Here is a 12,500-nt window from a genome sequence, read left to right on the forward strand (position 1 = left end):
GACACGTTCCCATCTGTCAGTCACGTTCCAATTTGTCAGACACGTTCCCATCTGTCAGACACGTTCCCATCAGTCAGACACGTTCCCATCTGTCAGACACGTACCCATTTGTCAGACACTTCTCTATCTGTCAGACACGTTCCCATCTGTCACACACGTTCCCATCTGTCAGACACGTTCCCATCTGTCAGACACTTTCCCATTTGTCAGACATGTTCCCATCTGTCAGACACGTTCCCATCTGTCAGGCACGTTCCCATCTGTCAGACATGTTCCAATCTGTCAGACACTTTCCCATTTGTCAGACACGTTCCCATCTGCCAGACACGTTCCCATCTGTCAGACACGTTCCCATCTGTCAGACACGTTCCCATCTGTCAGACACGTTCCCATTTGTCAGACACGTTCCCATCTGCCATACACGTTCCCATCTGCCATACACGTTCCCATCTGTCAGACACGTTCCCATCTGTCATACACGTTCCCATCTGTCAGACACGTTCCCATCTGTCAGACACTTTCCCATTTGTCAGACACTTCTCTGTCAGACACGTTCCCATCTGTCAGACACTTTGCCATTTGTCAGACACTTCTCCATCTGTCAGACACGTTCCCATCTGTAAGACACGTTCCCATCTGTCAGACACGTTCCCATCTGTCAGACACGTTCCCATCTCAGACACTTTCCCATTTGTCAGACACTTCTCCATCTGTCAGACACTTTCCCATCTGTCAGACACGTTCCCATCTGTCAGACACGTTCCCATCTGTCAGACACGTTCTTCTCTGTACTGGAGTGAAGAAGTCACTGGCTGGAGAAACGTGTCAGTTTCTTAACTATTTACATCAACAAGGATCCTCTACCTGCTATCACTAGGTGCTGTCACGGTAGTGGCTAGTTTATTGTGTACCTTATATCCATCCTGTGGACGGTAGTGGCTAGTTTATTGTGTACCTTATATCCATCCTGTGGACGGTAGTGGCTAGTTTATTGTGTACCTTATATCCATCCTGTGGACGGTAGTGGCTAGTTTATTGTGTACCATATATCCATCTTGTGGACGGTAGTGGCTATTTATTGTGTACCTTATATCCATCCTGTGGACGGTAGTGGCTAGTTTATTGTGTACCATATATCCATCTTGTGGACGGTAGTGGCTATTTATTGTGTACCTTATATCCATCCTGTGGACGGTAGTGGCTAGTTTATTATGTACCAAATATCCATCTTGTGGACGGTAGTGGCTATTTATTGTGTACCTTATATCCATCCTGTGGACGGTAGTGGCTAGTTTATTGTGTACCTTATATCCATCCTGTGGACGGTAGTGGCTAGTTTATTGTGTACCTTATATCCATCCTGTGGACGGTAGTGGCTAGTTTATTGTGTACCTTATATCCATCCTGTGGACGGTAGTGGCTAGTTTATTGTGTACCATATATCCATCTTGTGGACAGTAGTGGCTATTTATTGTGTACCTTATATCCATCCTGTGGACGGTAGTGGCTTGTGTACCTTATATCGATCCTGTGGGCGGTAGTGGCTAGTTTATTGTGTACCTTATATCCATCCTGTGGACGGTAGTGGCTAGTTTATTGTGTACCTTATATCCATCCTGTGGACGGTAGTGGCTAGTTTATTGTGTACCTTATACCCATCCTGTAGACGGTAGTGGATAGTTCGTGTACCTTATACCCAATCTGTGGACGGTAGTGGCTAGTTTATTGTGTACCTTATACCCATCCTGTGGACTGTAGTGGCTAGTTTATTGCGTACCTTATACCCATCCTGGGACTGTAGTGGCTAATTTGTGTACCTTATATCCATACTGTGCCTTGTAGTGGCTGGTTTATTGTGTATCATATACCCATCCTGGGACTGTAGTGGCTAATTTGTGTACCTTATATCCATCTTGTGGACTGAAGTGGCTAGTTTATTGTGTACCTTATACCCATACTGTGGACTGTAGTGGCTAGATTATTGTGCACGTCATATCCATCATGTGGACGGTAGAGCAAGAACATATGGATACCCAAGAGGACTAAGGACTAGGTCACACAATGATTATCAGTACACCTGGATTTGTATCGACAGATTGTGTCTTATTTGTTTCAAGCAAATTTGGGATGTTTGCTTAATATGTCCGGTATCTTATTTTCATTAATAAGATACGTTGGCATAACTCAAAGATTACTTCACTATCTCTATATTCCTCAACAAGTGGACAATGAAGCACTTAGTGTTCCAGAAAGTGACCATAAGACTGACCACATACTTAGACTGATCATTGTCTGTGTGTCTGCCAAACTGCCAGAAGTACTTTTAACAAAGCTTGGGGTTGTGTTGTTGTTATCTGGTGTGATCGTCGCCTAGGGTGGTGTGATTGTTGTCTGGTGTAATCGTCGCCTAGCGTGGTGTGATGTCTGAGGGTGTGGTCGTTGCCTGGGGCGGTGTGATCGTTGCCTGGGGTGGTGTGATCATTGCTTGGGGTGGTGTGATCGTTGCTTGGGGTGGTGTGATCGTTGCCTGGGGTGGTGTGATCACTGCTTGGGGTGGTGTGATCACTGCTTGGGGTGGTGTGATCATTGCTTGGGGTGGTGTGATCATTGCTTGGGGTGGTGTGATCATTGCTTGGGGTGGTGTGATCATTGCTTGGGGCGGTGTGATCACTGCTTGGGGTGGTGTGATCGTTGCCTGGGGTGGTGTGATCACTGCTTGGGGTGGTGTGATCGTTGCCTGGGGTGGTGTGATCATTGCTTGGGGTGGTGTGATCATTGCTTGGAGTGGTGTGATCATTGCTTGGGGTGGTGTGATCATTGCTTGGGGTGGTGTGATCATTGCTTGGGGTGGTGTGATCGTTGCTTGGGGTGGTGTGATCATTGCTTGGGGTGGTGTGATCATTGCTTGGGGTGGTGGGATCATTGCTTGGGGTGGTGTGATCGTTGCCTGGGGTGGTGTGATCACTGCTTGGGGTGGTGTGATCATTGCTTGGGGTGGTGTGATCATTGCTTGGGGTGGTGTGATCATTGCTTGAGGTGGTGTGATCATTGCTTGGGGTGGTGTGATCATTGCTTGGGGTGGTGTGATCATTGCTTGGGGTGGTGTGATCATTGCTTGGGGTGGTGGGATCATTGCTTGGGGTGGTGTGATCATTGCCTGGGGTGGTGTGATCACTGCTTGGGGTGGTGTGATCATTGTTTGGGGTGGTGTGATCATTGCTTGGGGTGGTGTGATCATTGCTTGGGGTGGTGTGATCATTGCTTGGGGTGGTGTGATCACTGCTTGGGGTAGTGTGATCATTGCTTGGGGTGGTGTGATCATTGCTTGGGGTGGTGTGATCATTGCTTGGGGTGGTGTGATCATTGCTTGAGGTGGTGTGATCATTGCTTGGGGTGGTGTGATCATTGCTTGGGGTGGTGTGATCATTGCTTGGGGTGGTGTGATCATTGCTTGGGGTGGTGTGATCATTGCTTGGGGTGGTGTGATCAATGCTTGGGGTGGTGTGATCATTGCTTGGGGTGGTGTGATCATTGTTTGGGGTGGTGTGATCATTGCTTGGGGTGGTGTGATCATTGCTTGAGGTGGTGTGATCATTGCTTGAGGTGGTGTGATCATTGCTTAGGGTGGTGTGATCATTGCTTGAGGTGGTGTGATCATTGCTTGGGGTGGTGTGATCATTGCTTGAGGTGGTGTGATCATTGCTTAGGGTTGTGTGATCATTGCTTGAGGTGGTGTGATCATTGCCTGGGATTGTGTGGTCTTTGCCAGAGGGTGTAGTCGTTGCCTGGGATGGTGTGCGCGTAGCATGAAGTGGTGTGATCGTTGCCTGGGGTCGTTGTCTGAGGAGTTTGGTTGACAGTAGTGTTGAAGATTGAGACACTTATGCAGCATATGGGAATCTTTATTAAGGAAACGTTTCGCCACACAGTGGCTTCATCAATCCAATACAAAGAGGAAGGCGTAAGGAGAGGAGGAGTATGAGGTAATCAGTCCCTCAGCCTGGAGTCGATGTGTTCAGTCCATCAATCTTGTAGAATGTACAGCATAGGGCCGTAGACGTGGCTTATATACTGTAGAGATGTGAGGTGAAGCAGGCGGAGGCGGGGTCATAGTGGTACCATCCACTAGTCGAAGTAGGTCTTCGTCCAAAGGTTTGAACAAGTGTTGAAGAATTCTTTGTAACAAGATACCATGATGCTTCACCTCACATCTCTACAGTATATAAGCCACGCCTACGGCCCTATGCTGTACATTCTACAAGATTGATGGACTGAACACATCGACTCCAGGCTGAGGGACTGATTACCTCATACTCCTCCTCTCCTTACGCCTTCCTCTTTGTATTGGACTGATGAAGCCACTGTGTGGCGAAACGTTTCCTGAATAAAGATTCCCATATGCTGCATAAGTGTCTCAATCTTCAACTTGTCGGTTTTTCAAACCATTCATCTCGACAGTAGTGTTAATGTGTACTTGTGTAGAGCACTTAAATAATCCCAGCTATTTATAGTAAGGGTCCCTTCTAACTGTGACGTCACGAGATCCTCACATGTGAGCCGTAGGCCACAGCGTTCATTTTGTTTTCCCGCCAGGAAGGTCTGGGCTACCCCTCAAGACATTTAATTATACGTCTCCAAGACATCCAATGTGTGTATTTCTTATTCAAATATCTCATGACGAACCCCCAAGACATGGTCGTTGCCTGAGGTCGTTATCTGAGGTGTGGTTATTGCCTGGGGTTGTCTGAGGGGGTGGGGTCGTGTCAGGTGGTGTGGTCGCTGGAGGGGTCGTGGGGTCTTTGTCACAGGAGATGTAATCGTTCTGGGAGAGTCGGAATAATAACTCGCAGCGGTAACGACTTGCAGTTGTCAGGGGGAAGTCTTTTACGACACCAATAATGGTAGGTAACAGCAACAGCAGTAATAACAGCAACAGCAGCAGAAACAACAATAGAAGTAACAGCAACAGAAACAGCAGTAATAGCAGCAGCAACAACAGTAATAGCAGCAACAGCAGTAATAGCAACAACAACTGCAACAATAATAGCATCAAGAGCAGCAATAGCAACAGCAGTAACAGCAGCAGCAACAATAGCAGTAAGAACGGCAACAGTAACAGCAGTAGCAGTAATAGCAACAGCAACAGCAACAATAGCAGTAAGAGCAGCAACTTTAACAGCAGCAACATCAGAAACAGCAGTAATAGCAGCAGGAACAACAATAATAACAGCAACAACAGCACCACCACCCCCATCACGGACAGGGTTTGGAACACTCCCACACACGTTATAATTACTCATTTTGTGGCGTATATCACATTCCACATTTTCCCATGCGTACCCAGCTGGTGGGGGCAGTAAATGGGCAGCAAGGCGCTAGATGGAGATGCCAACAGTTCCACACTGGGATTCTGTTAGATTCTCTGGTGTTTGACTGTCAAGATGAGTGGCCCTAGAGCATTGACGGCTAGGCCAGTGGCTTAATTTAAAGTAGAGCTTGTACCGGCAGTCACAGGCTGTAGACATCGAGAGTTGCATAGCTCTCAGCGTATATGCACTGTGAGTTTACTTTATAGATATTGAAGTACTCTTGACGGGTGGTGAACAGGTGACATGCAGCCTAATGACTCTTTGATTTATCATCAGTTTTTAAGCCCAATTAACAAGCCAGCGGCCTGGGACTCATTCTGATGAATTAGACACATGTGCAACATCTATAATGAGGCAATCAGTCCCTCAGCCTAGGCTAAGGGACTGATTACCTTGTCTTGTATATGGTCCAACTCAGACCGAAATGTCGTCAAAAGATTCTCTCTATGTGCGGGTTATTTGTGTATTGTTCAGTCAATGTATTGTGCCTTTCTAAGTTATTTACATCGTCTTCCACTGTCTGCTGTACAAATTTCTAGTCTTCATATTATGTCCATGTAATATATTGATAAAGCCACTGGAGGGAGAAACGTCTACAAGATACCCAGGTGTTGCAATACCACTGATATACGACATTCATTCTGGCCACCGACCAAAAATACCAGCATGCTAGACCTCTGGTACCTCGCTGCTGCATGTGCATCTTGTCTGATAAACACACTGTGTTGGGTTAGGTTAAGCAAGATTCGTCAGGAAACGAGACAAGTGTTTCCTGACGATGGTCTTAGTCACTTGATGACCCGCCACGGGAGCTTGAGGTCATCTGACCGAGGCCTTCCGCTGGCTTACTCGTCCACCCCTTTAAAAATTAAGATTCTGTGTACAGTGTGTTGATTGTATTTAACGTGTATCAGAGGTACACGTTGAGTACAATTGTATGAGTCTAAATCCTCCTTATACTCACCTATTTGTTGCAGTTTTGAGGTTGTTTTGCGTGTCAGCGTGCCTCGTTGTGCTCCGAGTTTTCTCGTGTTTTCACGGTCGCTCTTACGTGCTAGAACTTTAATTTGTGCCATCAATCCTATACGATACATCCCTCTAGCGCCTGGAACCAATCTTGGGCGGAAAACATTATATACTGAGTCAAAAAAGGAGAATTAGTGTGCAGTACCTAGCAGAGTTTACTGCCAGAAGGGAATCATAGGCCTGTGTGCCGTGTGCAAAATAATAATAATAGAACTTTTCTTTGTCAGAGGAAAGAAAGTCTCCCTGATAACATTGTGTATACATAGTGTATAGTGTATACTACAGTGGCTCCCTAGTATATAGATGATAAAGGCTAAAGTGTCATTTGAAAACAGGTGAATTTGTAAATGAAGTGATAAGCCTATAGAGGCAGGTGCCAGAAGTCGCCAGAATCTTATCACAGAGATCAGCTGTTTTAATAATCTTCCTGGCCTGCTAGTGTACTCGCATATAATCTAGTGATACCAGTGAATAGCAGAATACAGTGTTGTAGTAGCAACTAACCAGTATTATAATGGTACTTAGTGGAGTGGAGTGACTTTCATTAGTTTCTTTTTTCTTGAAATACCAGACGCATACTGTGAATCTCATATAACCTGTAGTTACCAGCGGTCGCAATATACACAACGAGAAGCAATTATTACTACAGAAAAAGCGCCCTTCCTCCAAAATTTCCACCAGTCAACTATAGTGATAATATAGCATTTATTGTGGTGGAGACGAAAAAAACCTAGAAAAGCTAGATACAGCGATTGATAAACAAGGGTTGAGGCTCGACCGTTCGTCACTGTAGGAGCTGCCAGCAGTCACCGGTTCTTCAACATGCAAGTTATACTTTTGTATCAATCAAATCACATATTACTCGGGTAGATAATTTCCAGTAGATCCTTCATGTGTTAGCCCAAATCACCGACCAGTATGTTTTAAATAAGTGACCCACTGATCAGATCAGACTGGTTCCGAACCCCTGACTGGTCGAACCCTTGACCGGTTTCAAACGGATTCGTTGGACAATAAAGCAGACTGTAAATGGATGGGGTTGTAGGCGCCCTTATCAAACACAAACAATAAATATAAATCAGGAACGTACACGATAAGCTGTCCAATATACAAGTACAGTTAGAAATAGATATACAAATAGCTAGAGCTTCATTTAAGGAGGTTATTAATAGAATATTCAAGAGGTTGCTAGTAGAATTACAGTAAATCAACCATTCAAATCATTATGAAGCTCTGTGTAGTCTGCAGTCAATCAAACAAACGGGCTTCCACATGGATAAATTGCCATTTTTGTGGAAATTGGTGTCACGCCCCTTGTGCAGATATCCAAGAACTAGCTACAAGCAGTATTAAAACAGGGAAGTGTTTTTGGGTATGCCCAAATGAGATAAATCTGTGGACTAAAATCACAAGGGTATTAAAAGAGGACAACATCAAAGCTGCTTTCATAGACAACCTGGAAGCTTTCTACAACAGATGAGAACATAAAAAGTCTGGGCTGAATGGTACTGCCCTTGATACTGGCCATGTAGTCAGAAACTGTAAGGCTGGAGGTGATGTCCTGGTAGTCAGTAAATGTGGGGCTGATAGTGCTGTCCTGGGAGACAGTAATGGTGAAGCTGGAGGTGCTGTCCTGGGAGACAGTAATGGTAAAGCTGGAAGTGCTGTCCTGGGAGACAGTAATGGTGAAGCTGGAGGTGCTGTCCTGGGAGACAGTAATGGTGAAGCTGGAGGTGCTGTCCTGGGAGACAGTAATGGTGAAGCTGGAGGTGCTGTCACGGGAGACAGTAATGGTGAAGCTGCTGGAGGTGCTGTCCTGGGAGACAGTAATGGTGAAGCTGGAGGTGCTGTCATAGGAGACAGTAATGGTGAAGCTGGAGGTGCTGTCCTGGGAGACAGTAATGGTGAAGCTGGAGATTTTGTCCAGGTAGTCGGGAACTATACGCAGGAAGGAATACATATAAATGACCTCATAGGGGACAGGAGCCGTAGTGGGGAAACAAGTGTAGTCAAAGATAAGATAAAACCAATATTGCAAACTAGAAATACCACAGGAAATAGCAAACAAGAGGACTCCACTAGCAATAGTGAGGATATATTACCAAAAACAACTGGTGGGAGCTCCATTGTTGGTGCTAGGGAGGATAGGAATAAGACAGGTAAACATGCACCAACAGGGAATAGTCACAGAAACCCAAGGCAAACGGAAACCAAGCCTGTGCACATACTATGCACTTGGTATCTGCAGACATGGGAAATCTGGAAAAACAGACGGGACGTGCAACTATGACCACCCTAGAAAATGCCGTGCCCATATGACAACAGGAAAATGCAAACTCCCTTCCTGTAAGCTTTTTCACCCTGAAATGTGTACCTCTTCAGTACAGGAAAGACTGTGCTATAACTTAAATTGCCAGGCACACCATCTAAAGGGGACAAAAAGATACAAAACATCCAGACCATGGGAAAACCTGGGTAGCCACAGCCACTCAAGAGGGAGAGGTTTTTTAGTGTCAGGAAGGAAAAAAAACTGGCAGGAAATGGCAGAAATCGTACACCAAATCCAGTCATTCCTGGAGTGGAACCACAGTCGATGGCCTCCACTCCAAACCAACAGATACAGATACTAATGCCGGAAAAAAAATCCCCCCCCAGTACCAACAATACCACCAGTCCGATGACATTCTTCTTTGCAAATATACAGGGTCTAAAGCCAGCAACAAACAACAAAATACCTTTCATCCGTGGACTGCTTGCAGAGGCAAAGGCAATGTTCGCGGCTTTCACTGAGACCCACATAAAGGATCACTTGGACAACGAAATATGGATCCCAGGTTACAACCTACACAGATGTGACAGAGTGAACAGGCAAAAGGGGGGGGGGGTAAAGTTGGCCTGTACATTGCAGAGTCACTTGTTTGCACAGAACTGCTTAATGCCTCAAATGATGTAGTGGAAGTTTTAGCAGTAAAGGTCGAGAACCAAAACCTAGTCATTGTGGTAGTCTACAAGCCTCCGGATGCAACATCCCAGCAATTCCAGGAACAGCTGTTAAAAATTGACCACTGTCTGGAAAATCTTCCAGCTCCTGCACCCAACATCTTGCTCCTGGGGGATTTCAACTTAAGGCACCTAAAATGGAGGAATATAGCAAATAATATTGTTGCAGTAATAACACCAGGAGGCAGCTCTGATGAAAACTCACACTCACACGAGCTTTTAAATCTCTGCACAAAATTCAATTTAAACCAGCAAATAATAGAGCCTACTAGACTGGAGAATACACTAGACCTCATCTTCACTAACAATGATGATCTGATAAGAAATGTCACCATATCAAAAACAATATACTCAGATCTCAACATAATTGAGGTTCAGACATGTATGCGCGGAGCCCCAGACCGACATAATGAGATTAGTCACGAGGGAGCATTCACCAAATTCAACTTCAATAACAAAAACATGAAGTGGGACCAAGTAAACCAAGTCCTAACCGATATAAGCTGGGAAGATATACTAAGCAACACAGACCCCAACTTATGCCTAGAACAGATTAACTTGGTGGCACTCGATGTATGCACAAGGCTTATTCCTCTAAGAAAAAGGAGGAGTAGATGTAAAATAGAAAGAGACAGGCGCTTCCTTTACAGGCGACGGAAAAGAATAACAGAGCGGCTAAAAGAGGTCAATATATCTGAAATGCGTAGGGAGACACTGGTCAGAGAAATAGCAAGCATCGAACTTAAGCTAAAGGAATCTTATAGGAGTCAGGAATCGCGGGAAGAACTAAAAGCCATAAATGAAGTCGAAAGAAACCCAAAGTATTTCTTCTCCTATGCCAAATCAAAGTCGAGAACAACGTCCAGTATTGGGCCCCTACTTAAACAAGATGGGTCCTACACAGATGACAGCAAGGAAATGAGTTAGCTACTCAAGTCCCAATATGACTCAGTTTTTAGCAAGCCGCTAACCAGACTGAGAGTCGAAGTTCAAAATGAATTTTTTATGAGAGAGCCACAGAATTTAGTTAACACAAGCCTATCCGATGTTATCCTGACGCCAAATGACTTTGAACAGGCGATAAATGACATGCCCATGCACTCTGCCCCAGGGCCAGACTCACTAGAAGAGGTAAGAACGCAGACGTTGTTAAGTCGGGTCCCTCTCAAGTCCGGCCGTTCTCACTGGTAGAGGTTGTCGAAGTTGATTGGTATCTTGGTACAGACCTACAATCAACTACGACAACCTCTACTAGTGGGAGCGGCTGGATTTGGGGGGGGACCTGGCTTAACAACGTCTGCGTTCTTACCTCTTCTAGTGACCTACGTCTCACCTTCTGGTGCTATATAAGGCTCCATCCTGTCACTTCATCTCCATATTGAACATTAAAATGGTATAAAATACCGACAGGTTGTTAGGTAAGACACATAAGCAACAGTTAGGTATGTTAGGTAAGACACATATGCAACAGTTAGGTATCTTTATTTCGAAACGTTTCGCCTACACAGTAGGCTTCTTCAGTCGAGTACAGAAAAGTTGAGACTGAGGGACTGACCACCTCAAAACTTTAAGGGTGATGGACTGATTACATCGTCTTCAAGTATCTTCTGCTTCTATCAACTTTTCTGTACTCGACTGAAGAAGCCTACTGTGTAGGCGAAACGTTTCGAAATAAAGATACCTAACTGTTGCATATGTGTCTTACCTAACAATCTGTCGGTATTTTATACCATTTTAATGTTCAACAGTTAGGTATCTTTATTTTGAAACGTTTCGCCTACACAGTAGGCTTCTTCAGTCGAGTACAGAAAAGTTGATAGAAGCAGAAGATACTTGAAGACGATGTAATCAGTTCCATCATTCTATGGAACAATGCTCTTCTCCAGACTGAGGGACTGACCACCTCAAAACTTTAAGGGTGATGGACTGATTACATCGTCTTCAAGTATCTTCTGCTTCTATCAACCTTTCTGTACTCGACTGAAGAAGCCTACTGTGTAGGCGAAACGTTTCGACATAAAGATACCTAACTGTTGCATATGTGTGTGATGAATGGTTTAAAAAAACCGACATGTTGAAGATTGAGACACTTATGCAGCATATGGGAATCTTTATTCAGGAAACGTTTCGCCACACAGTGGCTTCATCAGTCCAATACAAAGAGGAAGGCGTAAGGAGAGGAGGAGAATGAGGTAATCAGTCCCTCAACCTGGAGTCAAGGTCCTAGATGCACTAGAAGACAAAAAGAATGCAGATGTAATATATACAGACTTAGACGTGGCTTATGTAGTGAGGTGAGGTGAAGCAGGCGGAGGCGGGGTCATAGTGGTACCATCCACTAGTCGAAGTAGGTCTTCGTCCAAAGGTTGAACAAGTGTTGAAGAATTCTTTGTAACAAGATCCCCTCCTCCTCTCCTTACGCCTTCCTTTTTGTATTGGACTGATGAAGCCACTGTGTGGCGAAACTTTTCCTGAATAAAGATTCCCATATGCTGCATAAGTGTCTCAATCTTCAACTTGTCGGTTTTTCAAACCATTCATCACAACTGTCAGACACTGCAGCATCATGGGATCTTGTTACAAAGAATTCTTCAACACTTGTTCAACCTTTGGACGAAGACCTACTTCGTAGTGGATGGTACCACTATGACCCCGCCTCCGACCTCACCTCACTACAGTATATAAGCCACGTCTACGGCCCTATACTGTACATTCTACAAGATTGATGGACTGAACACATCGACTCCAGGTTGAGGGACTGATTACCTCATTCTCCTCCTCTCCTTACGCCTTCCTCTTTGTATTGGACTGATGAAGCCACTGTGTGGCGAAACGTTTCCTGAATAAAGATTCCCATATGCTGCATAAGTGTCTCAATCAACTTGTCGGTTTTTCAAACCATTCATCACAACTGTCAGACACTGCAGCCTCATGACTATAATTTCCTCACTAACAGAACACAGAGAGTAGTAGTCAACAGAGTAAAGTCCGTGGCAGCTACGGTGAAAAGCTCTGTTCCACAAGGCACAGTACTCGCTCCCATCTTGTTCCTCATCCTGATATCTGACATAGACAAGGATGTCAGCCACAGCACTGTGTCTTCCT

General features: G+C 44.9%; 2 protein-coding genes across 7 annotated transcripts in view; both read right to left on the reverse strand.

The window, feature by feature from the left end:
- Mctp (multiple C2 domain and transmembrane region protein) overlaps positions 1-12,500 on the reverse strand; it is a 490,516-nt gene that overhangs the window by 166,789 nt on the left and 311,227 nt on the right. The gene's annotated exons all lie outside the window — the stretch shown is intronic.
- Positions 1-12,500, reverse strand: part of LOC138853620 (rho family-interacting cell polarization regulator 1-like) — a gene marked incomplete at its 3' end in the record, with an annotated part of 26,383 nt that overhangs the window by 7,152 nt on the left and 6,731 nt on the right. Inside the window, exon 2 of the mRNA XM_070091511.1 lies at positions 2,966-3,840. Coding sequence (XP_069947612.1) covers positions 2,966-3,840 — 875 coding nt within the window. The remainder of the gene's footprint in view (positions 1-2,965; positions 3,841-12,500) is intronic.

The sequence above is a fragment of the Cherax quadricarinatus genome, chromosome 35 (genome assembly GCF_038502225.1).
Source record: "Cherax quadricarinatus isolate ZL_2023a chromosome 35, ASM3850222v1, whole genome shotgun sequence".
NCBI lineage: Eukaryota > Metazoa > Arthropoda > Malacostraca > Decapoda > Parastacidae > Cherax > Cherax quadricarinatus.